The 23088-nt window shown below is 42.8% G+C and overlaps 1 protein-coding gene across 6 annotated transcripts; it reads right to left on the reverse strand.

Annotated features, from left to right (window-relative positions):
* Positions 1-5613: 5613 nt before the first annotated feature.
* On the reverse strand, positions 5614-23020 carry IDH1 (isocitrate dehydrogenase (NADP(+)) 1). Of its 6 annotated transcripts, XM_021703152.1 has the most exons (11): positions 22920-23020; positions 22407-22547; positions 21757-21833; positions 19531-19668; positions 16691-16982; positions 14164-14269; positions 12696-12873; positions 10912-11063; positions 8624-8764; positions 8090-8252; positions 5614-6556 (listed from the first exon to the last, which is right to left on the reverse strand). In XM_021703152.1, exons 4-11 carry the CDS (start codon positions 19650-19652, stop codon positions 6466-6468), a joined length of 1245 nt encoding a protein of 414 aa, XP_021558827.1. In that variant the 5' UTR covers positions 19653-19668; positions 21757-21833; positions 22407-22547; positions 22920-23020; the 3' UTR covers positions 5614-6465. The 6 variants fall into 6 exon arrangements, with proteins under 6 accessions (XP_021558827.1, XP_021558828.1, XP_021558825.1 ...); XM_021703153.2 differs by lacking the exon at positions 22407-22547; XM_021703150.1 differs by lacking the exon at positions 21757-21833.
* Positions 23021-23088: the final 68 nt, after the last annotated feature.

Genomic DNA, 23088 nt, shown 5'->3' on the forward strand with positions numbered 1-23088 from the left:
GCTCCAGCAGAATGTGCCCTCTTTAATACCCATCACCAGGCTAACCCATCCCCCCACCCCCCTCCCCTCTAGAACCCTCAGTTTGTTTCTCAGAGTCCATCGTCTCTCATGGTTCATCTCCCCCTCCGATTTCCCCCCCTTCATTCTTAACACCTTGAGGAAACTCCATACTGTTTTCCAGACTGGCTGCACCGCTTGCGTTCCCACCAGCAGTGTAAGGGGGTTCCCCTTTCTCCACATCCTCGCCAACATTTGTTGTTTCCTGTTTTGTTAATTTTTGCCATTCTAACTGGCGTAAGTGCTATCTCATTGTCGTTTTGATTTGTATTTCTTGATGGCTAGTGATGTTGAGCATTTTCTTTTAATACATTCTTCTTAATGGGCTGTGGTGACATCTACTGCAAGGTCAGATTACCTCACAGTTATTGTAGTGGCTTTATATTTTTAATTTTTTAAAAAAAGGTTTATTTGAGAGAGTGTGCATGTGTACAAGCAGGGGGAGGGGCAAAGGGAGAGGCACACTCCCCAGTGAGTGGAGCCCACCACTGGGGCTCAATCTCAGGACCCTGAGATCATGACCTGAGCTGAAATCAGGAGTTGGAAGCTCAACCAACTGAGCTGCCACCCAGGTGCCCTGACTATATATTTTTAAGCTGTGGCTTTGAACCATATGAAGTTTATATCAGAAAAAAACATGGTATTAGCTACGTAAAAGATAACCCAAAAGATAACTGGTGGGAATGCATTGATCCTTACTATGCTATTTTTAGGCAAAATAGTTAGTGGCCTGCTATACCTTAAAGGTGACTGACACATTATATAATTAAAATAACCGTCTGCAACTATTTCAAGTGGAAAGGCTCATGAATTCTTGTCTCTGAGAGGGTATCCCATGCACATCTTTGTTTCTGATGGAAGCACTAAAAGCATTCCAAATGTATTGAGAATACAAATGGGTTAATGTCTCAGGTACAATGCAAGTAATAAGATTCAAATACCATGTCTGTATACAAAATCACGAGTGAGTCCATAGCTGGAGACTGAGAAAGATAAGAGCTCAAACCACTCCCCCAAGTTGGAGAATTGGACTAGGAGTAAATGTGTGAGTAGGAAAATTCCATCCTTTATGTGTCTCAAATCTCCTCCTGTGCTCAGCTGGGAAGTTTATTTATTTATTTTTTTAAGATTTTATTTATTTATTTGACAGAGAAAGAGAGAGAGCACAAGCAGGGGGAGCAGCAGAGGGAGAGGGAGAAGCAGACCCCTCGCTAAGCAGGGAGCCTGACGCGGGGCTCGATGCTGGGACCCTGGGATCATGACCTGAGCCGAAGGCAGACGCTTAACACACTGAGCCACCCCTCGGCTGGGAGTTTATGAAGTGGTTACATCAGGCCTGATACTTTTCCAGCAATTGACTGAGCAAGTAGGACAGATGGCACCGAACCAGGGGAGTTAGCAACTGTGCTAGAGGGTAAGGATTCCAGCCATCAGAGTCCCGATAAAGGTGTTGTTTACCCTGCCGTAGCTTCAGGAAATTTGGAGAATATATTCATGGAAAGCGAGACCCAAGTTAACTCCAAATAAAGTCTAAAAAGTCTTCCCGTTATAATAGTAAAGAATCTCACTAAAACACTGTTAAAAGTCAGTGACTCAAAATCCAAGCTGGTTGGCTCTTAGAATTAGTACAATGTGAATCCCTGGTATAGCCTAACCTGAAGAAAAGTACCCCCATCTAGAGGCTGTGGGTCTTATGAGACACTGGTGTCCCAAGAGAGTGTCAGGATTAGAGGATGTACTCAAATCTATTTGTTGGGTGAATTGTGTTCAAAGATAAAAGAAACAAACAAGCAAAAGGATCCCTCATATAAAGAATTTGATCCAGATGCCAAAACCAGATTAAAAACCTTGGCTGAGATCCAAGTTGTAGGTCTTTATAGAATAGTACGAGGGTGTGCTAATTAATTTGCAGCAATGAGTAGGCTGGCTCAAATAATAAAAATAGGAACATGATTTAAAAAATAAAGCCACTGGGCGCCTGGGTGGCTCAGTTGTTAAGCGTCTGCCTTCGGCTCAGGTCACGATCCCAGGGTCCTGAGATCGAGTCCCACATCGGGCTCCTTGCTCGGCAGGAGGCCTGCTTCTCCCTCTCCCACTCCCCCTGCTTGTGTTCCTGCTCTCGCTATATCTCTCTCTGTCAAATAAATAAATAAAATCTTAAAAAAAAATAAAATAAAAAATAAAGCCACTGAGTAATTTTAGCAAATGGAGTAACTCCAACCAGAAAACATGGAATATTTAAGTGAAACAGATTAAAGTAGCTTTAGAGTATTAGAATCAAAATTCAGAGTCAGAGTTAAATTTTTAGTTTCTGTCATATAATTTAAACATTTCAAAGTTTACTTGGGAAATTCACAGTAAAACCCTGTAAGAAATGCCTGAATATCTCTTGAAGTAGGAAGAAAAGGAGAAACTTGAGCTAGTGATTTTAGAAGAGGAAAATGTGATTCAGTTAGAAAATGTCTTGGAGCTTCATCTCTGAACATATAAAGAGTACACCAGGCAAAGCAAGGCAAAGCCAACCAGGAAGAGAGTAATTCTTAGGCAAAAGTCAAATGAGAGCTTTACACCCAAGTACTCCTAACAAGAAAGTGTCATGGATTCATCAAGGTGAGAGAAGGGAAGTCCAAGAAGCCACCTAAGGACGCTCAAGCATCTCTATTCATAATTCTTGGTGTGCAGTCCGGTTGAATTTACAGGGGTAGAGCATCTTCTTAGAGAAACACTTCGCAGCTTGTGTTTGAAAAGGCTAGAGACAATGTGACTGGAATGTGTCACTCTATCAAAGGCAAAACAGAAGGCCTGAACAGCAGGGTCAGCTGACATTGGAGAGAAAGTTCTTGATTTGTCTCCGGAGAGTGTGGCCCTGTGTCATTAGTCCACGGGATTCAGAGCAGGTTTCCTAATATATTTGTTAACCTTTTTATTGTGAAATAGAGTTGATAGAGTAGACCACAAAAAACAGTTTAATAAATTATTGCAAGGCATTCTTATAATTATCACCCATGTCAAGAAATAGAACACTGGGTGAGGTGCCTGGGTGGCTCAGCCGGTTGAGAGTCTGACTCTTGATTTCAGCTCAGATCATGATCTCAGGTCATCAGATCGAGCCCCACGACAGGCTCCATGCTGGGTGTGGAGCCTGCTTAAGATTCTCTCTCTCTCTCTCCCTCTGCCCCTCTATCACTTCAATGGTATTTCTGCCCAAAATGCGTAACTTGAATCTAATTACAAGGGAACATCAGATAAACCCAAACTGAGGGACATTCTACAAGATAACTAGCTTGTACTCTTCAAAAATGTCAAGGTCTAGAGAGACAAAGAAATGCTTAGAAACTGTTTCAGGCAAAAGGAGGCTTAAGAGCTATGATCAACTGAATGCGATGTATGATCCTAGATTGGACCTCAGAGGGAAACCTGTAAAGATTACGGGAGCAGTTGCTGAAATTTGAATAGGGACCGTATCGTATTATATCAATGTTAAATTTCCTGACTTTGACAATCGTATTATGGTTATATAAGAGGATGTCCTCGTTCTTAGGAAATACACACTGGATTATTTAAGGGTGAAGGGGCACAATGTCTTCAAATTCCTCTGAAATGGTTCAGGAAAAAGTGTGTGTGTGTGTGTGTGTGTGTGTAGGGAGGGAGAAAGACAAGAGAGAGACAGAACAACAAAGGGTGCAAAAGTAAAAAATTGGAAATTGGCAAAACATTATGGGACTTCCTCATACAATTTTTATAATTTTTCTATAAGTCTGAAATAATATCAAAATTAAAAGTTACAAACAATGCTATGCTGTCTGCAAAGGTCACCTCTTTGAGTCTGAGATACCATCCAGAGTTGTTCAACTTTTTTGTTCCAGAGGAATTAGCAGTTTGGATGCTGCACTCTCCCTAACGTTAAGAATAGGGCCTATGACGCCTGGGTGGCTCAGTTGGTTAAGTGACTGCCTTCGGCTCAGGTCATGATCCTGGAGTCCCTGGATCGAGTCCCGCATCAGGCTCCCTGCTCAGCAGGGAGTCTGCTTCTCCCTCTGACCCTTTCCCCTCTCATGTGCTCTCTTTCTCATTCTCTCTCTCTTAAATAAATAAAATCTTAAAAAAAAAAAGAATAGGGCCTATGAAATAAAATTTCTAATAGTAGAGAGGTAATAGAATATACAATCTTTCAATATTTATATAAACACTAGTCTTTCTTAATATTTTTTATATTCGTTTCATATCTTACCTCCTTCTCAACAGGAACAGACAAGATGCTTAATGTGGAAGAAATTTTTGACAGAAATATTCAAATGGAGGATGGAAAATCACTTGTTGGGAGTGCCTTTAGGAGGACTGTCTGTATCCAGGAAAAATACAAGGGAGCTGTGATTCTAATTGTGAAGATTAGTTATGAAGTATTTTCAGTTAAAAATTCTACTTAGGAAGTAGTACTTGTAATTGAGAGAATTTTGAAGTGTGGGACTCCTGTCTTCTCTGTCCCTGGATCCTGCTGCCTTCAGTGTTTTGCAAAGCCAGAGTCATTTTCCAGGTCAACAATTCTGATCCTGATGCTGTTACAAAGTAAACCATTAGCCTAGGCATGTATTGGTCAGCATCTGTTCATTTACTAAATATTTTAGAACATTAACTGGTTCTTGGCCAAATACTGATCTGATAGACTTTGAGGCGGGACTTTGCAGCCATGAACATTCATCTGATCACCTCCCAGGATGTTTGTGAGTGCTGGAGGGACCAGTTAAGGTCATCCAATCCAATGGCGTCACTTGTTCCACACGATGCTTTCTTCATCCATCCAAACCTGCAAATGTGCAGGTCCCATAGAAAGAGCCCCAGCTCAGCTACAAGGATTCCTGGCTTCCAAAATGGCCATTGAGGTACTGTGTGCGCCTGATCAAAGTGCCTCTCGAGGCCTCAGTTTCTTTCCCCATAGTACATGGCTACTGCTGGGATGCGGACCTGGTTTTCTTCAGGTGTGAACTGGAAATGTGGGAAACTTCTCTGACGTGTTGCTTTTCCCACACCCCCCAAGGACCCACCGATCCCCATCCATTCTCTTCTCTTCTCGGGGATCCGCCCTGCTCCTTCCATCCCCAGTGCAATTGTCCCAGTTCAGATCTTCATCACTTCCCACCTGAAGTATCACAATACCCTGATAACTGGCCTTCCTTCCTGGATTGTGCCCACCACCCCCTCCTCTACTACTATCCATTCTTCATACAAGCTGTGCTATTTTTTAAAGGAAAATATGATCATGTCCCTCCCTTCTTAAGTCTTCATTGGCTTCCAATTAACTTACATGATCATACATATACTCCTTAGCATGTGCCTACACTTGATTCCCTAATATTCCAGTTACCTCCTTTGTTCTGTCTTTGGTCTTCTTTCCCTCTCATTGTAGAATCCACATCTTACCGTTTACTTACCCATTTCCCCCACAGTAAACTCCTTCAGGGCAGAGACTGTTCAAAATCGAATTCCTGTGGCTAGGACCAGCATGTGCCTGCCTGGCACCCAAAGTATACTCGATAAATAAAAACCCAAGAAGACTGGTCATTAGCACTGAATTTTAATTACAATTAGTAGTTCGGATGAAGAACAGACTAGAATAGTGTTTAAAATCAACTTCTGAAAAAAATCACATTTATATAAGGGAAATAAAATGGGCCAGCAGAAGTCCAAAAAAGGTGCAGCCTGGATTATTGCACTTGGATGAAATATGCTGTTCAGGGTAGCATAATACTCAGGCCACACAAGGGCGGGAGGAGGAGATAAACAGAGGACAGACCCCCAGGTAGTATTTATTCGGGATTCCAAACTCTCCAGTTGCCTCACAAATATTTAGCATTTTCAAAACATTTAAGAAGAGCTCTTTACAAAAGTGACTGTGGTGTCTCCAACAGGTTTTAGTTACACCTCTGCTTTTCATTCCAAATTATGGGCAAGTTTCCTGGATAGCTCTACATCACGTGATGGGACATCTGTTACGCCAAAATCACCCAGCGCCCCAGGCCATGGAGTGGTGAAGGGGGTGAATTTGTACTTCACTCATATTTTCAGGAATAATACTGTGGCTACAGTTTACCCTTTCAAGCACTCTTCATTTTGGTCATTTGTATTGGAACATGAGAAAAAGTGACAACGAGTACAAATGAGCACTAAAGTAACTCCTAGGCTACTAGTACAAAATAAAATAAAATTTTAAAAAGTCCCCTGCCATGTTCACGAGGGTGGCGTAACTGTATGTGTAAGAAAAAGGCTGTAAACTTATAGAAAAGATAAACTCTGGCTTCTAAACAAATTACAAAATTGATTTTACCTTTACCCTTGAGTGTTATACAGGAAAATGTAAACCAGTGGACCTAGTTACCAAAAACACGTATCCTCCTAAGCCGAGGGATGGCCTTAAAGTTTGGCCTGAGCCAGTTTTATATTCAAGTTTTCTCCGAGTTTGTCCATGAACTCAAATGTGTTCAAGTAGTCAGAACGTTGCACGCTAATAAAGGAGGAAAAAGAAGAGAAAGAAATTAGTTTGTCTCTGGTCTGGTAGCAGGTAGAGGGAAAGTCCTAGAAATGCTACGTAGGTAGCATTTTATTTATGTCTAGAAGAACACTAATATTAATAAGCTATGAATATATGGCTGATGACCATGCTCAAGGTTCAAGGGGCTGACCCCTGCACTTTCACAGGATGTCCCTTGCCCTGAGTCTTGGAGGGTGAAGCTATCACAGAGCTTCCATTTAGACTAATGCCTGACTGAAATCATCCCACTTCTTATTCCTCATTCTTAAAAATAACAAAACCTATTCAGGGGAACAGCCATGCTTTCATCTACATTCCTACAAATTGTCACATGTCCTTAAAAAAGTCTGAACGCTTATTTTTATCATTGTCTTACTTAAAAAAAAAAAAAAGATAACGGACTGGCTAAACTAATCCTGCTGATAGGTGCCTATTCAAATAGGCTACAAAGGTAACATACTGATAAGCACATTTCAAACACTGTGTTCTTGCCAGAAATTTAAGATAAGAAAGACATGGTGGTTGAGTATATCCCCATCACTGAGGTATACTGACCCTACTGGAGATCTTGGAGGATGCACGGTTGGGACTTGGGATTGGGGTTAAACTTTAGTAGGGTTTCTTGAGGTGAGTCAATAGTGACCAACTGTGAGGGAGAAGTCTCTGATTAGCAGCCAATCCAGTGGGGATATGGGCTACCATGTTCTTAGAAAAATCCTGGGCAATAACCGGGCCTCGGTATCTGATTGTTGGTTATAGATAATTGGGACTATGACCAAGTGGGCATCTAAAACTTGTGTTGTTGGGGTGCCTGGGTGGCTCAGTCCATTAAGTGTCTGTCTTCGGCTCAGGTCATGATCCCGGGGTCCTGGGATGGAGGCCCGCATCGGGCTCTCTGCTCAGTGGGGAGTCTGCTTCTCCCTCTCCCTCTGCCTGCCGCTCTGCCTACTTGTGCTCTCTCTGTCAAATAAATAAATAAAATCTTTTAAAATTAAAAAATAAAACTTGAGCTGTTTTTCTTACCCATAAATTAAAGAAATTAAAGGGATAGAGTACAATAGCCTTGGAGGTCCCTCTGTTTCAACTGTCTATAATTTTCTTGTTAAAAACAACCTTGTCACCCAAAGATCATTAACTGGATCAGAGGTCAGCAAACTACAGCCTGGCCCCTGGACTCCATCCAGGCTACAGTCTGGTTTTGCAATTAGTTTGATTGGAACACTGCCACATCCACTAGCTTCCGTGTCATCTATGACTGTTTTCCTTCCACAGTGGCAAAGTTCTATAGCTGTATAGTTTTGAAAAGGCTGTATGTTCCCACAAAGTCTGAGATGCTTACTGTTGGCATTCTATAGGTAAGTGTCTGTTGATCCCTGAAGTAGGCGATAAATAACAATTCATGTACTTCCAAAAAGCCGTGATGTTTGGAGCCCAGAAAAGAATGTTTTGAACCCAGAAAAAATAGGCGGTGATTTGACTGCAGAGCTCAAGGCATCTTATACTTACTTGGGCAAACCTTTAATACAAGCAGCCAAGTCCTTGGTCATGAAGCCAGCCTCAATGGTCTCAATACAGACTTCTTCCAAAGCCTTGGCAAAGAAGCTGAGCTCTTTATTGTTATCAAGCTTAGCCCTATGGGCTAACCCTCTGGTCCAGGCAAAAATGGAAGCTGAAAGAGCAAAACAAAACAAAACCAAAAACCAACACTTAGATCATACCAAGAGGGATTCCCAGTTGTTTCAGTTCCCAAAAATACAACAATTTTCTTTTGTTTAGGTGACTTGATTCCATTAGACGCTATCCACATGGGCTATATAAGAACCGGAAGTATTTTTACTGAATAGAAATTTAAAAAAAAACCTGTCTCTTTGTGTATATTTCAAGAAACACCCTCAAATGGCTCTTATTAGTAGAACAGATGCACTGTTTGGTGATGATTTTATACACAAAGCATTGGGCAGCCAAAGGAGCACGTCTGGTTCCCTTTGGAGATCGCCACTCTTTGGGTGGAAATCAGTGTAGCAGTAAACACGATCTTACCGATGGGATTGGTGGACGTCTCCTGTCCATTCTGATACATGCGGTAGTGACGTGTCACCGTCCCGTGGGCAGCCTCTGCTTCTACGGTCTTGCCGTCTGGACAAATCAGCACGCTGGTCATCATGCCAAGAGAGCCATAACCTGAAGTGGCAAAGCATGAAGTATTGGGGCCAACTGCAGGAAGAGCACTCTGTCTCTCGGAGCTGAGCAGTCTCAGGAAAATAAGCAAAAGCATATGTAGTCATCAGTAATTCCACCTTTCAGGAAGCAAGGTCCCAGCTCCAGACCTCAGGATCAAAGAGTCTGGAGAGGCTACGCTTCGCTTCTTCTTCACTTGTCTATCTCAGAGGCACCTGCTCCGGGATGGAGAACTCAGGATCTGCCTGCTTGCATTCTACCCTAGTACTGTGACTTCCTTGCTACCGTGACTCAGTTTTTCCTACCTGTAGAATGGGAATAATAAAAGCACCTCCTTCACCGGATTGTTGCGAGAATTAGATGAATACACATATATTTGTGAATATATGTGAAAAGAATACACATTCATCTTCCTTAGAATAGTACCTGCCACAGAGTAAGAGCTCAGTATATTGCCGCTTTTTTTTTTTTTTTTAAGATTTTATTATTTATTTGAGAGAGCGAGAGCAAGCACAGAGGGAGAGCGAGAGGGAGAAGCAGACTCCCCGCCAAGCAGGGAGCCCAATCCCAGGACTTGGAGATCATGACCTGAGCCGAAGGCAGACGCTTAACCATCTTAGCCACCCAGGAGCCCCATATTGCCACTATTCTTATGTGCAGATGCTGTGCTGTTCCAGGAAAATAAAGATCAATGAGAATTGTGTCCTGCTATCAAGCTGCTCAGATTCACTAGGACTGGAAACGCAGGTTGAAAACAGGATGGGATGATCCAAGAACATCCCTCTTGCCCTTGCTCCCGGTAATAGTCCCAACAAGACAGTCCTATTCTGTGGCTTCCTTTTCAGAGAATGACATTAGCACTTGTAAGTCCAGACAATTGATTTTCCTTCTCTTATTCACTCTTTTACACTTGAATTTGAAGAATATCTTTTTCTGTTTTAGCTACCGTCCAATAGCACCTGTGGGGTTAATAATGCAAATTTATCACAGGCTGCTACGTGTGCTTTTTTGTGTGTGTGTTTTTTTTTTTTTTTTTGGTTTGAGTAGATACATAAACAATGTTTTTTTTTAAACTCATTTTTTAGTATCGTTAGAAACTTCTGCATGGGACTAGTAGCTCCTTTCATATCATTGTGTTGGTCTGAGGCTTTGGTAGACTTCCAAATACTTATTGGAGAAGTTCAGGACCATATCCATAGTGAGTTTGCTTATGGTTAATATCAGGACACTAGTTGGTACCACGGTCAAAACTGAGGACCTAAGTGGTGTGAGTCCGCAGTAGCTCATATCCTAGGAAAGACTGGACATGCGGACAGCACTGTTGCTTTTGCCTGTTGAGCGGTACTGAGGTTACATTTATCTACAGGCTCTGCCCAGACACAGAGCCTTGGTACCTTATCAGTGCACTGCCGGACTCTGCACTTCCGAAGTCCTATTTCAAAGTCCTTTGACCCTCCATATCTTGACATTTACATTCGAAAGATCCATCCAGATACTCTTTGCGGCTATGAGGACATTTAGAAAGGGTGGAATGATTTGGGTCCCTTCCCAAGAAATCTGCTCATAGGAATAGTTTCCCTTACCCACCCTGGAAGCATCATAAAGCACCACTCCTTCCTCTACCGAACACAGCACAAAGGATTATGAGGATGTGGAGAAACAGGGGGAGCGTAAAGAGAGTTGTCTAACTCATTTATCTGACATAAACCTGGGTTGATCTACCAATTTTCAAACTGGCAGGAGGTGCTTAACTTTTCGTAAGAGAAAAGAAGTAGTAGTACTTCCTGGGGAAAAGCAAACAGGATTAAAGTTAACACAAACGTTTATCAGGGGAAGATTCACGTTTACATAGCTGCCAAGGGTAACTGAAACTGAAGGGCAGCTGGTGCTGAAGAAAGCGGGGCACGGAGAGTGTCTGTTGATTTGGCCCTTACCTCTGGCATAAAGCCCCTGGTTCTTGGAATTTCTGTGAACAGCCCTCGGCTTCTCTGCTTGTGTCAGATGGAACAGGATGGCTCGCAGGGCTTACATTTCAGCATTTAACAAACGAAGGGCTGCAAAACCCCCCTTCCCAAACTAGAGAACTACTGTGGCATGACCCACGTGCCACCGGCTGAGCTCCACCTCTGCTCGGTCCCACAGCTCCTTACCTTGGGCCACGGAGTCTGACTGCACATCACCATCATAGTTTTTACAGGCCCAGATGAAGCCTCCCTCGGATTTCATAGCTTGGGCCACCATGTCATCAATGAGCCTATGCTCATACCAGATTTTTTGGGCTTCAAATTGGGATTTGTACTGCCTGAGAAGCAAGAGAGAAAAGGGAATTAAAAAGAAAATTAGGGCGCCTGGGTGGCTCAGATGGTTAAGTGTCTGCCTTCGGCTCAGGTCATGATCCCAGCGTCCTGGGATCAAGTCCCGCATCGGGCTCCCTGCTCCTTGGGAGCCTGCTTCTCCCTCTGCTTCTCTCTCTCTCTCATGAATAAATAAATAAATAAATAAATAAATAACGGCACTTGCTTCCCCAAAGAGGGTGGGGCTGGAAGCAGCATTTTTTAGTAGAAGCAGCACAGACTTGAGAATCTGATAGACCTAAACTCAAATCCTGCCCATTTTTTAGCTGTGAAACCCCATGTTCCCACCTGTTAGAGTGATTTCACCTCCTTCACAGAGATGGAGAATAAGGGAGAGAGTAGAGTGTCCCCAGCACTATTTTTAGTTTTCAGTACACTACTGATCAGATTCTTGAGATACAGCTTACTGTAAGAATGTAATAATGGGAGCACCTGGGTGGCTCAGTTGGTTAAGCATCTGACTTCGGCTCAGGTCATGATCTCAGGGTCCCGGGATCGAGCCCGCCTCCAGCCCCACCTTGGGCTCCCGGTTCAGCATGGAGTTTGCTGGTCCCTCTCCCTCCCCCTGCTTGTGCCCTCTCCATTTCTCTCTCAAATAAATAAATAAAATCTTAAAAAAAATATGTAATAATGGATGAAAAATATGATTCTACCACTCTGTATCTTTCAGGAAACTAGGACAGCTCCTAGGATTGGTATGGATGGGTAGCAGGAAGAGGAATTAAGATGTCTTAGGAAAGATACCTAAAACCCAAGCCCTGGCCTCAACACTTGCAACTAAAAGGTAGTTATGCCATCTTAAAAGTTAACACGTGCTCCCATGTTGTTGAACTTGAAGTTGTTATAAATATTGAACTAAGTTCCAATGACTCCACTAAGGCAGAGTTCTAAATCACAACAATGGGCTTCAGAAAGAGTGGAAATGTGCCCAACTCAGAAACTCATATGCATATGCTTGAAAAATTGTAATTTTTTTTTTTTTTTTTTAGAGAGAGAGAGAGAGCAAGCATGAGTTGGGGGTGGGTTGGCAGAGATAATCTTAAGTAGGCTCTCTCTGCCCATCACGGAGCCCAAAGGGGGGGAGGGGCTCGAACTCACGACCTTGAGATCATGACCTGGGCCGAAATGAAGGGTTGGAGGCTTAACTGACTGAGGTATCCAGGTGGCCCTCTTTTTTTTTTTTGTATTTTATTTTTAAATAATCTCTACACCCAACATGGGGCTCGAACTCACAACCCTGAGATCAAGAGTCGTATGCTCCACTGACTGAGCCAGCCAGTGACCCCCAAAATTAGAACTTTCTGTCAATCACCGGGCATCTTCATTCAAACATTAAACAATTCTTGCTCTGAAAAAAATAAATGTGGGACCCTTATTTGAAAACATTTACCTTCTAAAAGCAACTCAAGAATGGTTTGTTTCATGTCTGTTAAATCTTAGTTTTGCCCTTTACTCTATGGGATAGTGATGGTTTTCATTCAATTTGTCCCAGAATCAAAGGGATAAGGATGTAAATTCTATATTATAAATCCTAGCTTATTTTAGAAAAAAGACAAAGAAAAAAAAAGAACTGTAGTTACTTGTCATATATTTCCTGAAAGATGTCTTTAAAACGTCCATCATATTTCTTCAGAATAGTGTTTTTGGTGCTCAGATACAAAGGCCAACTCTTAGACAGAGCCATCTGGAAAGAACTGTGTGCAAAATCTTCGATCGAGTTATCTTGGTTGTACATCCCCATAGCCACACCACCACCCTCTGTGGAGGGAACACCAATGAGAGGAAAAAGGAGAAGGGTAAATGGGGTAGAGTTTTAACAAGTCCAAATCCACCCACCACCACCCAAGCACCCAATTCCCAGCTCCCATGGCTTCAAAAAGTCCCGGCCAGGCTTCAAACATGAATATTCCATGAGTTGCTGAGGCACATGATAGGAAGAAACTCAATTCTAGATAAGGGCATTCTAACTTGTTTTGAAAGGGCAATAGAAGTGAGAAACACACAGTCTTCAGGATCCTGAAGATACCAAAAATACTAAAAAGTATTGATATGAACCAGAAATACACTCAAGAAAGGGTGAATCCTTTTTAAGCTGTCTTTCACTTTTTTTTAAATTTCACACATGTGTTTTCAACTCTGAGTGTGTGCTCCTTCCTCAGCCATTGAGAAAAATTGGCATTTCAAATATCGAATGAGAATTCTCATCATTTCCTGGAGGATACTGAAGGTTCATACCTCATTGGCAGAAATAATTATGCTACATGTCATCACTAGTGTTTCACGACTCTTCCTTGGTGAACTCTGTAGTTACTGAAAGAAAGCACTTGAATCTGTGCCATTGCCCAGGGCCAACCTAGGCTCAAAATGTGCAAGGCCCAAACCCGCAGGACGAGATTCCATTAAAATGATACTACTTAGAGGAGGCAAAGAGAACAAGGGCTAGGTCAGCTTTGAGCTTTTGTTTGTATGAGAGCTTTTAACCACTTCAGGAGTGGAGAAAGAGGCGTTCTCTGTTCTTTCAACAACCTTTGGGTGGCATTTGACACAGTGGACCTTTCAAGCAGCAGGATGGTGGGGAAGAAAAGGCAAAAAAACAAATGTTCACTTTCACAGAATAAACACTCAGGGCAAGAAGAAAATTTCAGCAAATATATAACGCAACCATTTTCAAATACAAACCCTACCAGAGCAAGGGGCAGATTAAGTGACAGGTGATATGGGATTATTAACGTTTAATTTCTAAAATTTAGGCACAACAGATTCCTGCCAACCTTCCCTCCGTGTTTCAGGAGAAGTGCAAAACTATCTACCTGTCTTTGTCCACATGCATTTCCAATTAAGTGGCTGGTTCCTTTTGTGTCTTTAGTCCACCCCAGGGGAAGGCATGGAAGCCAATTACTTCTTTACGTTAGACTTTGGGTCCTGTAGAAATGCTGTAGAGTCCAGGTTGTATTTTTGGCAGCCACAAAACTAACTTTTAAACAACAGTACCAATATTGTCTAAGTGATCTGTAAAAAATGAAAAGATGTAGTTCATGATGGACTTACCTTCAAAGTTATGTACCAGGTATGTCATTTTTTTGGATCCATCACTTGACGTGTAGGTTATCTCGACTTTACCAGGCCCAGGAACAACAAAATCAGTTGCTCTGTACTGTGTAGGGGGGAGAAAAGTATAAAAACCAAACCAAACCGAACTATCCTTTCAAGAACTATAAGGGAAGAAAAATCGTAGAATATAGAGCTGGAAGATACCTAGACAGATAGGGCAGTGAGGCTCAACCTTCATTTATTTTAAAAGATGGGGAAAAAAGAGGTCCAGAGAGTTCCCAAAGCAAGTTGATCCTACGGTAGAGTGGAAATCAGAATTTACTGGGCGCCTCCCATGGAAAGGGCAGTTTCCTGAGCACGGAGAAGGAGAGGAGAATGACAAAGCATTTTCTTAGGAAGCTTATATCCTAACAAGGACATACAAAAGTGAGAAGCAACCTAAGAGTTTTCAAATGTCAAAGGGGGGCTTAGATATGAAATGCAGTAGGATGACAGGGAGAGAGAAATGACCATGACCTGGAGGTCAAGGAAGTCTTTCCACAGGGGGAGGAGAATACACTAGCTACAGCATGGATAGTGACAAGAGCTAATGCCTTGTCCTCACTGTATGACAGACACTTTAAGTGACTAACTTGAACCATCTCGTTATCTCATTTGATTCTTCCATCAATCTTACAACAGAGGAACTGTGATATAGTGGAAATAACACATCTAGGGTCGAAAGACTTGGGATCTGGTCCTTAGACCTTCAGGGCTCAGTCTCTTCACGGTTATCATCGCTACTAACACCAGCCCAGGATTTGTCCAAAAGCAGCATTGACTGTGGAAGCAGTTGTGACAGGCTAGTTGGTGTCCCTCAGGAAAGGACTGTACGAGGACAGCCATCTTGTTCACGGGAGTGAGCTATGCTGGTGGAAAAATGTGCCTGGCCCACACGAGGCATCTGTGAATTTCTGCCGTGCTTAAATTAGAACATTTTTACAATCAGGTACCAACAGTTGCCAGCCATACCTATTTATTTAGGTTTGCATACAGTAATACTGATGACAGCTGGGAAAAGAACCATCGGGTAACCGTGAAGACTGAATATCTTTTCTCCACGGCACATTTCTGCCATATAAAGTCCTTCACTATGGGTGGAAACTTATTCCCATTTCTCAAAAGGAAGACACGGAGGCACCAAAGCCTCACAGATGCTTCGTAGAGGTTTATGCACATTGAGTTGAATCAACCCTAGGTTGGGAATTTTCAATCTGGACTTTAATGAAAAGAATGACCATTTTTCCAAGTGACTGATGCCAAAATAATTAAAAGAAAGCGGGGGGAGGGGGCGGGGACGATGAAAAAGACACCATGAACTCATAAGAACTTAAGAGTGTTCTTGGGATATGCGAGTTTGTAGTGCTCCTGTCGACATTCTCTCTCCTGGGCCTCTGGAAGGTTTGGCCAGGATGAAGGGATAGTTTGAACCACAGGGCAGAACACAGTGAGCTGATCCTCAAGGACTGACCCAGTGACCCCGTCCCCAGGAACAGAGAGTGGTCTGACCTGGCCACACTGTTTCTGAGGACTGCTACATCAAAGCCTCTGGATTTCAGCATGAGACATTCTTATTCTTAAGGCTCTTTCAGGACATAAGCTGCTTTTTATGAAAGTCCGAAACCTCCGTTTCAATACGGATTTTGTTTAGTTGGCAATTTTTCTGTTTAATTTGGCAATGAGCCTACTGGTACAAAAGTACAGAAACTAATACTTCTTTCTTTTCCAAGTAGGAAAGGAATGTTTTAAAGAGAATACTTTCAACTACTGAATCAGTTTTTCCTTTTTTGCATGAAGAGATAATGTTCAATATAACCTTTGGTGGTTCTCAACCCTGTCTGTACACTGACATCACCTGGGAGCTTTAAAATGTCTGAACCCCATGAAATTCAGATTCAGCTGGTGGAGGGCAGAACTCATGTACGGGAATTAAAACAAAAACCCAAATTTGTTTAAGAAGTAAGACAAAGCAAAAAACAAAACAAAAAAACCCATAACGGATCTTATTGTATACCCAGGGTGAAGAACCACTAATTCGGCTGAACCATTGGAAATTATAAAAAAATCGCCATATCATATGGTTTAACTTAAAGAAAAAAAAAAAAGAAAAAGATATATGGGGGTATCTGGGTGGCTCTAACTCTTGATCTCAGCTCAGGTCTGGATCTCAGGGTTGTGAGTTCAAACCTCACGTTGGGCTCCACACTGGGGGTGGAGCCCACATTAAAAAAAGAAAAGAAAAGACACAGGAAGAAAAAAACACATCTGAAAAAAATCATTGTGTTGAGACAGGTACCTATCTATAAGTTTATCTATATTTATTTCTACCTAAATACACAGATATACACATACACACTTCCCGATTTTGCACCTCACTTAAAGGGAGTAGACACCAAAAGAATAAAACATATAGCTCAGAACTTCTGGGCAGCCAAAGGTCACCAAAAAAGAGTATGGAGAATTCAACTATGCCAACACGACTTACTTGATCCCCATAAGCATGACGACCTATGATGATGGGTTTTACCCATCCACTCACAAGCCGGGGGATATTTTTGCAGATAATAGCTTCCCTGAAGACGGTGCCACCCAGAATATTTCGGATGGTGCCATTTGGTGATTTCCACATTTGTTTCAACTTGAACTCCTCAACCCTCTTCTCATCGGGCGTGATGGTAGCGCACTTGATACCGACGTGGTACTTCTTTATAGCTTCTGCAGCATCCCTGGTGACCTGGTCATTGGTGGCATCACGATTCTCTATGCCTAAATCATAGCTGGGAGGGAAAAGTCATTAAGTGTAACTCTCCAGACAAACTGATGAGTGACTGAGGGTGTCACCATTCTGTGCATGGTGATGGCACGCAGAGCCTGCCCTGAAGAAAGGAGAGGCTCAAATACACCTCAGTCTGCCAACTCTTAGGATTAGAGCACCTTAGACCCAGAAGACGGCTGCCAACCAAACAAAGCACTAAGAGAGGTGGACTATGAGCCACACCCGCCTGCAGCGTGGGAAGCTGTCTAGAAGGAGACTGAATGGAAGCCATTGTGCTCCGCCCCTTCGCGTGCTCTTCACCACCAAGAGGCAATCATGGCATATGAGCAACCGTTTTTGCAGACTTCCTTCCATAAAATTAGCATAAAAACGTAAGCCTAAGCACTCATTTTCCCTTAGTAAATACTGTGCTCTAAAAATAAAGGGGTCAGAGGGCTTAAAGGATTGTTTGTATTATGGCATTCAAGTGGTAGGAGCTATAAATGCCACAGCCCGTGCCAAAAATGCTCCCCACTTCTTCATTAATGCCAGTTAGTCAGAAGATGAACCTTTCCCTAATTCTTAGGTAAGTCTCTTTGTTCTGGAAATAAACCTGCTGTTTGCTGGGTAAATAATGGAATCCAATGACAGATTTGTTCCCTCAGGGAGTTATAGTACTATACACCAATACCCAGGCTGCAGGTTATTCAGAACTGGAAAGAATGTTGGTTGTCCACGGAGCATAGAAAATGATTAAAGCTTTATCTCAAGTATGTCACAGTTTGTCAGAAGCAGGAGAAACAAAACAGTAATGTAGCAGTTCATTTTGTCCACAAAGACTTCAAAAAAGTTTTTCAGCTTTTTTCAGCTTTCAAAACTTGCTAACCCATTAAGCCTCTAGGTTTCTTTTTTCAGTTCCTTTTAGTCTTTGCATTTTCCTTTCCTCCGCTATCTCAACTCATGATGCAAACACACAAAGAGAGCAATCTTAATGTATTTCCAAATAAAAATTATTCCAAACTGCTGTGGCCTTAGATAATTCACTTACGTGTAACGAATCCACTGACTCTCTTATCTTCTGGCATAGGAAATGCTGAATACTACAAATGTCTAATCCTAACTCAAATGAAGACTGGGGTCAGCACTTTTCATGTTCGTAGGAACCATTTCTCATCAGAAGAATCTACCAGCAAATTAGTGGAGCTTTTGCTTCTCTTCTTAACGTCTCTAACAGAAGAGAATGAGTAAGTGGCCTGGACCACTGTCTAGCCTGCAGAAAACAAACACATTTTACAGCTATTACACCGGCAAGAACTTGGCAAATTCACCTAATGCCATGTCAAGTTCCTAACCAGGAGAGTGCTCATGAAATGCTTCCGTAACCCATTTGATGTTTTTTATGCTTCGTTTCCTGTATGTCTGGTTGACCTCTGCAAGTATTTGCTTCATCTTGGGGTTGCAATATAGACATTATCAACAGCTTGGGCTTAGAATAACTAAAAAGAGAGTCTAATGACACCACGTGAATGAAGTATCTATACCCAGGCAAAACAACAGGCTCTTGGAACACGTGAGTCTGATGAATAATTCTGGGTCAAGACAAATACACTTAAGACTTGCTGTAGTTTGGTTAAACTGTGTGGGTCAACATTTTGCCATGCCAGACTTCAGCCACATCCCCTTTGGAAAAATTCTGCCTCTTCCTTGTTTGGATGTACAAAGAGCATGAGCAAGTTTATAAAAAACCACAGGGAACAAAGGGGAGAATCCCACAGAGACTTTCACATATGTCTCCAAACACTTTAAAGACAGAGCAATGGCTCAAATCCTTAGAACACAAAAGGTTTAAGGGATTGTCTACGGAAAGGTGGGGCTCGTATAAGTAACTTCAAGGGTTCTTTCTGTGTTGTAATTGTGTGAAAAGGGCAAAGCCAAGGAAAGAACAGGGGGAAAAGGTCCACTGACTAGTTAAGTAGAGTGATAGTAAACAGAGGTAGGTAGAAAGGATAAAACTGTGTTAACTACAATTACTTTACTGTTCAACGCAGACTGTACCTCTATTATTTTTCCTTCCACAAATAAAACCTTGTGCTGCTCTGAGCCAGCTTCACGGGAAATAGAGGCTTGGAAAGAGTGGAGGATCACTTTGTTCTCATCACAATTCTTTTCTTCAGAACAATGATAAGTCAGTCTCTCTAGCCAATATGTCAAAATTAAAATAGAAAGTATGGGGTGCCTGAGTGGTCCAGTTGGTTAAGCGTCTGACTTTTGGTTTTGGCTCAAGTCGTGATCTCAGGGTTGGGAGATCAAGCCCCTTGTCATGGGGCTTGGGCTCCGTGGGGAGTCTGCTTGAGAATCTCTCTGCCCCTCCCTTCTGTGTTCTCTCTAAAAATAGATAAATCTTAAAAATAAATAAATAAAATTAATAAAATTAAAATAGAAGGTTCATATACCTATATTTTGGCATCCCTCCCTCAAAAGCTTTATTCATAAGATACAGCTATAGCTATTTAAACAGCTAGTTATACCCCGAAATCACTTAGATTATGCTTTCTGAGTTTGCTGCTTACCTGTGCAGGTCCAGTTCCACATAGGGAAAAATGAGTTTTTCTTTAATCAACTCCCAAATGATTCGCGTCATTTCATCTCCTTGCATCTCTACCACAGAACCGCCACGGATTTTCTGAGACATTTTGACTTCAAGAAACCTTTAAAAAGAACAAAAGGTAAGACACAGGTCTTCTCATTTATTTCATTACAGTGTAAAAACAAAACACCAAGAATTCGGTGACTACTAAACACTAAATTCACAACAGCACTATTGCATAAAAAGCTAATGACAATATATTTACCATTAGAATCGAGCACGTTCTCTGTATAAAGCGCTAATGGAAACTTTTCCCCTGGGGGAACATAACTGCAAATTGCTTTTATCCCTTTAAGTTATGGCTGAAGACTGGAAAAGTCAAGAGAACGGACTTAATTATTAGGTAAGAGGCCTATAAACAGTATCAACTGACAAGGTGAGCTAAAGTAATTTCATCTTTAAATAACAAAAATGTACTGGGGGGCACCTGGCTGGCTCAGTCTGTGGAATGTGTGACTCTTGATCTTGGGGTCGTGAGTTCGAGCCCCATGTTGGGTATAGAGATTACTTAAAAAAATAAAATCTTAAAAAAAAAAACACCCAAAAAATGTACTTATTAGCCAACTGTGAACCTCAGTTCCTTGTGACAAGCAGGACGTATTCCTAATCCTCAGGCCATTTTCACTTCCCAAATTTGTAATTCTAGAAGCCTGCTTATTAGTGTTTAGGAGGTTCCCTATACCATTACTGAGGAACCATCTGGAACTCAACTAGAATAAAAGAAGTGAACAAACTGGTGTGGAGGAGTTAATTACTTCTGATGTGTAATTTCAAGTACAATTTACAGTAGAGCTTTAAGTTGATTCAGTCCTGCTGAGCCCACTGTCACATCTGTCCTTGCATTTAACACAAAACAAAACAAAACACAAAAAGAGGCAGCAAACTTATCCTGGTCTTGATACAACATTTCCATGGCTGCATTCCTACATAATATTATACAAGAGTTATGACTTGGCTATTTTTCCTTGATGGCAAATACAACTGATGGGTCATATAGCATCCTTGAGTATGTCTTACCTTGTCACAAGGAACTGAGGTTCACAGTCCACTAATGAGTACATTTTTGTTATTTTTTTTAAAGATTATTTTTTTAAGTAATCTCTATACCCAACGTGGGGTTCGAACTCATGACCCCGAGATCAAGAGTCCTACATTCTACTGGCTGAGCCAGCCAGGTGCCCCCCAGTACATTTTTTTGTTTTTTTTTGTTTTTTTTTTAAAGATTTTATTTATTTATTTGAGAGAGAGAGAGAGTGAGAGAGAGAGCGCAAGAGGGGGTAGGGTCAGAGGGAGAAGCAGACTCCCCGCCGAGCAGGGAGCCCGATGCGGGACTCGATCCCGGGACTCCGGGATCATGACCTGAGCTGAAGGCAGTCGCCTAACCAACTGAGCCACCCAGGCACCCATTGTTTTTTAAAAATCAAATTACTTCAGTTCAACTTGTCAAGTGATACTGTTTATACTGAATAATAGCATTTTTAAAATTATTTCCTTCTCAGTTGAACCAAACATTTTCTGCGGTAATTTTTCTATATCTCAGAACTGAAACATTTCGGGATTTCCTCACATTATCCATTAAAATTTTAGCACCTTTTAACTAAAAAAGTAAAGTTTTTTTGTAGACTCTTGCTTACAACAACATAGGACATTATTTCTTTTAGATTTAAATTCCCTGGGGTAGGCTTTAGGCCCCACTGGATTCACTTCTCTAAGCCTTGCTGCTCAGATTCTCCCTCTCCACCCAAACCCTGACTTCAGAAGGAAGGACTTTTCCAACAAGCCAGTTCATTTAGTCTGAAAGCAGGTGAATTCCAATATCATGACACACTTGTGTCATTCCAGAAAATAAACCTGGATGAATACAGAAAGATTTGCTCTTTTCATCATTTCATTTTCATCAACCCCAAAATTTCAGCCACATTTTCTTTAAGCTGAGTTCATGAACTACAATAATTTCTGGGCCAAAAAACAGTCTCTTGCAGAGAAGAGCTGCACTGAAAGAAACAAGGAAGCAGTTGCAATTTATTGTTGGAAATATCCCTGACTCATTCCTTGCAGTGCCTTCCCCTACCTCAAGACCTCCAAGACCAATTAAACGCAGAATTGCCGCATCAAAAAGTACAGAAGGGGAAAAATTGCTAATTCTCACCTTTACAACTTCTAATCACCCCAACTCCTTTCAATCTTGCAGACTCAATTGAGTGCAGTTTATTTCCTAAGACAAAACTAAAAGGGGAATAGAAAGACTTAACGTTCAAAACACGCCTGTCAGGAGGATTTAGCTGTTTTTAATAAGGGCCAGACAGCCCGGTTTATCTGGTTTAAAGTACAGCGCTGAGTATACCCAGAGGGCCAAAGGGCAGTTTTAGGGGCGCAGGCAGGCACCTGCCAAATAAAGGTTAAGGGAGCACAAATATCTCTGCCTGGCACACAATGGAGGGGGCGTCAGTGGGCGCGTCTCCGGTTCGTCATCCGTAAGCTGGTCTTGGGGTTTGCACGACCTTAGGTGACGCTGTGACCAGCAGGCTCTTGGTCAGCATACGTCCTTGTGGCCGTTGTGCAAGAGAGCTGCAACCCAAGCTGGCTCCGCTCCTCTCTCCAGGTCTCCACGCCCATCCCTTCGCTCTGCGGCCCAAGAACCTTTACCCCGGGAGCCTGGAGCCTGCTGCAGGCACGCTTCCTTAGAACTGGAAAACTGGAGACCCGAGCGGGGGCGGAGGTGTCCCCTCCACCCCATCCCGCCCCTTCCACGCCCCCAAGAGGACACTTCCACCCCGCCGCACCGCCAGTTCCAGCCACCTGAGTTCGCTGCACACGCCCAAGTCCATGGCTTCCACCTTTCTTTGCATCCAGCTCGCCACTGCCGCACGTTTTCTTCCCCCTAAACCCAAGACAGTCTTCCACGCCTCCTTGCATCCTCCCACCGCTCGATTTCCCTTTCTGCATACAGACCGGGGTTTCTATGTGTCACTGAAAGCAACTTTCCGCCGCCCGATTCCACCCTTCCGTGCCCAAGAGTGGGCCTTTTCCACATCCAGACATCTAGCACCCTCTTTCTCCCCATGTTTCTTCCCCACGCCCAACCTGGATTTCCCCCCTTTCTTTCGATTAGGGCTCGCCGCTAAATTCCTCTCTCCATACCCAAGATCTGAGCTTTCTCCCTTTTTCCCGTTCCATCTACTGGCTGGCTCACAGCTTCCCCGCAAAAGCCAGGGGCTGGGAGCCGCCCCTCGAAGCCTGCGGTTACCTGCAGGGGAAGGGACGCGGACGATGAGCTAGTGGCACCACAGCCACTCACACGCTGAAACTTACAAGCGTCTACACTGGCAATCCCTGCTGGGCCCCAGCTGTTGCAGCTTCAGACGCCGCCTCCGCTCCGACACAGCGGAGGGCCTGCAGCGCAGGGTTTTGGCTCCGCCACGCTTTTGTCCCCTCCCAGGCCCGCCCCCTCAGCCCACCTCCCGGAGCTCCGCCCCCTCCA

This window comes from Neomonachus schauinslandi, chromosome 3 (genome assembly GCF_002201575.2).
Source record: "Neomonachus schauinslandi chromosome 3, ASM220157v2, whole genome shotgun sequence".
In the NCBI taxonomy this organism is placed as follows: Eukaryota; Metazoa; Chordata; class Mammalia; order Carnivora; family Phocidae; genus Neomonachus; species Neomonachus schauinslandi.